This window comes from Malurus melanocephalus, unplaced genomic scaffold, assembly GCF_030028575.1.
Source record: "Malurus melanocephalus ecotype Western Australia unplaced genomic scaffold, MMel_1.1 scaffold_966, whole genome shotgun sequence".
Taxonomy (NCBI): Eukaryota; Metazoa; Chordata; class Aves; order Passeriformes; family Maluridae; genus Malurus; species Malurus melanocephalus.
The window spans coordinates 17659-22619 of NW_026624198.1; the positions used below are offsets into that span (position 1 = coordinate 17659).

Sequence of the window (4961 nt, forward strand, 5' to 3'; positions counted from 1 at the left end):
ATGGAAAAAGGTGGAAAGGAGTGGAGAAAGATGGAAAGGAACGGAGAAAAATGGAAATGGAGAAAGATAGAAAGGAATGGAGAAAGATGGGAAGGAATGGAGAAGGATGGAAAGGAGTGGAAAAAGATGGAAAGGAGTGGAGAAAAATGGAAATGGAGAAAGATGGAAAAGAATGGAGAAAGATGGAAAGGAATGGATGGAAAGGGATGGAGAAAGTTGGAAAGGAATGGATGGAAAGGGATGGAGAAAGTTGGAAAGGAATGGATGGAAAGGGATGGAGAAAGTTGGAAAGGAATGGATGGAAAGGAAGAGAGAAAGATGGAAAGGAATGGAGCCAGATGGAAAGGAATGGAGAAAAATTGAAAGGAATGGAGAAATATGGAAAGGAACGGAGAAAGATGGAAAAGAATGGAGAAAGATGGAAAGGAATGGACAAAAATGGAAAGGGATGGAGAAAGATGAGAAGAAATGGAGTCAGCTGGAAACTGCTGTGCCTCAAAGCTCCTGCCCACACAGGCACAGGATGGGGAGAGGTCACTGCAGAGGAGCAGCAGCTCCAAGGAGCACCACTGAAGTGTTTTTCCAGGGAACACGAAGCACCCAGGCAGGATGAACTCAGAGTTCTCYTCTGTGGTAGCAATTTTAATGGGCCTCATGTAAACAGGAACTTCCCAAGAAAGAAAACACACATTAAAACACTTGAGATGTCCAAATATCATCCCAGTTTCAGGAAAAAATTTTCCTACTGTTCTGATTTCCAAGCACCAGGGAAAGTTAAAGGAGGAGCAAGCTACATTTGGTACATAAACTGGAAAGGGAATATTCTCTGCAGATTTTTTAAAATCCCTCAGCAGAACAGATCATTTCCAATTTCCATTTGTACACCARAAACCCTTTAGGGATTTTCCTCAATCCAGGGAAACAGCAGCTGCTGAAAGGAGATACTCACTTGTTGCTGTGCTGCCCCGTTCTGTGCAGAAATGCATTTAGAGTTGCTCTGAGATCTTCACTGATTTTCTCCTGCAAAGATGAAATTCAGAGGAGGGAGGATCAGCTGCTGGGGACTGCAGCCAGCTCAGCTTTAAGCAGAATTTTGGACAAAGGGAGCTCTGTTATTGTCAGGCACCTGCATTACAGTAGAATCCAAAACACCTTGGGGAAAAAACATCAATTTATAATCCTGGGGAGAAAACATCAATTTATAATCCCAGGAAAAAAAAACATCAATTTATAATTCAAGGGAAATGGTTAGCAACTAAAATTTCCAGGAGATTACAGATTTATCCACGCTCAACCAGTGATTTTCTTGATTCCAAACCCCTGGCCCAGGTGGCTTTCCCTGCTGGACACTGTTTTAGCTGGGTTTAGTGTGATACTTACAGGAAAACAAACCACAGCAAAGGAACCACTCACACATTCAAAAGAACCTCCTAGAGAGCTYTTTAAATTGATTTTTGGGGTTTAAGGGGCAGGTCCAGATTGAATTTACAATGTGGTGACCGATTCTGGAAACGCAAATTATTTCTACAGGGGAAGGTGCTGCTGTAACTTTGTTAAAGGAGCAAAAAGTTTTGTAATGAAAATGTTCAAAGATAAACATTTGTGGGGACAAAACCCAAATCCTGAAAGGTGAACAACCTTCTTTTGTTTTCAAGATATGACTTCTCCCTCCTACTTTCCTGCTGCAAACCCCCACCAAGATCRCACCACCCATTTTTTACAGGCAGGAATTCACAACCAGCCTCGAGGTGCTCTACATAACACTGATTTCTTATCTCTCCATCAGCTGAGGCACTGCCAGCTTTCCTTTTTGCCCATGGAAGGCACAAAATCAGAGTGAAGGAAGCTGCAGCAGGAAYAGGGACACACACACCGAGCACTCACCGTTGCCCTTTTCCTCAGGAACGCRTCTGCCTCGTCCACGAACAGCAGCAGGCTGCAAAAAAAAAAGAAAAAACACTACACAATAACAGGACATGGATGAGTGAGGCTCAGGCAGCTCCAGGATATTCCTGCAACACCCAAAGATTGCACAAATTCATTTCTTTGAGCAGCACTGCACAGCCCAAGCTGTCCACAGCATGCTGGGCCAGCCCAGTGGGTGAAAATGGATTCATTTCAGACACTTCAGGCCATAAATCTGCCCCCAGAACTCTGGAGTGGTGTTTGCTGCTGTTCAGAATTAAATTGAAGTAAATTTAGGGCTGAGGATCTTGAACTTATCTGGATTTTTGAGTTTTTGTAAGCACGGTTTGTGGTTGGCAGGGCTGGGGTGCTATTGCCAAGCTGCAGTAGATCATTGAAATTTAGACCTAACAGAGCAATTTAGAGCTGCTAAAGCCTGAAAATGCTTATTTTAGCATTCCCTCCTCTTGAGAGAGATGTGTGCAAGGGCACAGTGCAGAAATCTTGGTGRCAATGACACCTCCCTGCCATTTTTCCTCCTTGTGCTGCTCCAAAAAGCTCAACCCAGACTCCTCTCCTCAGCCTCAGCTTCGTTATTTTGTGAGGTTTTTTCTTTTCCAAACCACAGCAGCACGAATGTAATGGTTTTACTACCTGTGGAGAAGTGAATTAATAAAGTCCATGAATTATTCACCAAAATAAATTCACTTCTAACCCAAGGGCAGCGCTCTTCCCGAGAGACTGAGCCTGTAAAAGATGTTTATCAATAACAGAACCAGGTTGCTCATAAAGCTGTCACAACTTCAAACTCAGCTTTTTTTTTTTCCAGGGCATTTCAGGCCTGTTAACATTTTCCACTCAGCCCCAGCTTCTCTCAAATATTCTCTGCAGAGAAGTGGCTGTTATCACAATTTTCAGCTAATAAAGGCAACAAAAACAGCTTTAACAGATTTAATTCAGAATTAAATCTGCTTAAACACTTCAATGCTACTGGAGGTGAGAATATTGATGTGTATGGACACAGRGAAGCTTTGATCAGGAAGTGCATGAAGCTCAAATTCACAGAAATTTTTATCAGGGCAGAGAAATTCAGACCCAGGCAGTGCTGGAAAAGAATTCTTTAATGAAAGCATCCAGCTGAGTATCCTCTCATCTTTTCCAACTTCTCACTTAAATTCTAAGCTCACTTAAATTCTAACTCCTTCTCTTCTATAGCTCCTCAGGACAGAAGTTTAAAACATTTAAATCCTTAGGAGATTTCTCTGATTTTTTTTCTTTGTTTTGTAAGGGGAAATAGAAACATTCAGGTGATGAATGAARCAGGGATTAAAAGAGACACTGCAGGATAATGCCCATCTCAGGCAATCAGAGAACACATCAATCACTGGGCAGCCCCATTACAAATCTGAGATCAAACCAGCACAAAACCCCAAGTGACACCCAGAGCAAGTTCAATATTGAATTTGAACATCCTGGCTGGAAAAAGCAACTCCTCAGCTACCTCTGCCCTGCAAAAATCCATTTCTATCAGTGTGAGCAAATTAACTGCACATTCCTCCAAAATCAGAGAGCCAAGATTGAGCCTAGACACGAGAAAAAAAACTGCTTTAAAAGTGATTTAAAAAACACAGCAATTTGTGATTTTTACACCTGATGGCAATCTGTTTCCTCCTTATCTTCTTTAATATTGAGCCTAGATATGAGGCTTCTCTGCAGAAAAAAATTTGCTTTAAAAGTGATTAAAAAAGCACAGCAATTTGTGATTTTTACACCTGATGGCAATCTGTTTCCTCCTTATCTTCTTTAATTTCTTTTAATTCACTTCTGCTTGAGACTYAAAAATAATCAAGAAACTGGATCCAAACACTACCAGTGCTTAAAATCCGAGCAGTTGCAACAGGGAATAGAATATCAGAGTGTAAACACCTGATTTGTGCTAAACCTTCTAATTACTGTCAGAACATTATTCACCCTGAAGAAAATGTGTCCCAGCTTTCAAGTGGGCAGGAACTCTCCTCCTGCTTGGTGAGATCAGAAAATCAAGTTATGACAGATCTGGGAAAGCTGGTGTGAAAAGGGAACAAAAAAAGCAAAGGTTTTCAGCTTTTTTAGTATTATTAATTAGCAAGGATTCACCCATTCTAAGAAAAYTTCAGAGGTGCTGTTGCTCAGTGTTATCCCACTCAATAACAGCCACTCTGGCTGGGATGTGATTTTCGTTGTGATGAGTTTGAAGTTGTTGTGATGATTTTATTTTTTTTTTTTTTTGAGCAAGAACCCAAATTCAGGATTCCAGGGAAGCTCAACTTACCCTCTCCTGCTGGTGTTGGCCCAGTCAAAGAGTTTGTGCATGGCTGTGACCCCTTCCCTGCCCATGGGGGCCACGTCCCCTCCTGTCATGATRGCATAATCCATCCCCGAGTGCACAGCTAATTTCTGCAAGGAAACAAAAAACAACAAATTAAACACTTTTATTTCACTGCAAGGCCATGGAAAACAAGGAGAGAATAAAACAATTTAGTTCTGTTAGTGTGATTATTTGCAGAGGGGAAGTATTGTCTTCTTTATGTTCTTGTCTCACTTAGTGGCAACTTTGTTTTTTTATTTTTTATTTTTTCCATTTTCCATTTTTTTTCATCTCTCCTGGCTTTAGAAATCCAAACTAGGGTGGCTTTAGAAATCCAAATGCCATAGAAATTTTTAAGTGTCATGCCCTCAGAAAACTACTGGGATAGGAGTTTAATGTACTGGAAAGGGATAAAAAAAATGCAGCTTGCATCAGTTTGTCAAATCTGCCACTGTTAAAAAGTTGGTGAAACCTCAGATTTTGTGGATAAGCACTGAAGAGCAAAGAAAAAAAACAAATTCTGTCTCAAATCCATGTAAAAATCATCCTGCAGTATATCTGCACAGGGAGCCATGCCTGTCTGCTCTGGGACTGTGAGCAACAGCACAAATAAAACAATTTAGATGAGGGCACAAAACCAACAGAGGTGGATGTGAAGTGCTGCTGTTGTGATTCCCACAAATCCCATCTGCCAAGGGGGATTCTGCCT

The 4961-nt window shown here is 41.2% G+C and overlaps 1 protein-coding gene across 1 annotated transcript in view; it reads right to left on the reverse strand.

The window, feature by feature from the left end:
• Window positions 1-4961, reverse strand: part of LOC130585801 (ATPase family AAA domain-containing protein 3-like) — a 29741-nt gene that overhangs the window by 13622 nt on the left and 11158 nt on the right. The window contains exons 11-13 of the mRNA XM_057386434.1: window positions 4217-4341; window positions 1885-1936; window positions 950-1020 (exon numbers count right to left, since the gene is read on the reverse strand). Of these exons, the coding sequence (XP_057242417.1) occupies window positions 950-1020; window positions 1885-1936; window positions 4217-4341 (248 nt within the window). The remainder of the gene's footprint in view (window positions 1-949; window positions 1021-1884; window positions 1937-4216; window positions 4342-4961) is intronic.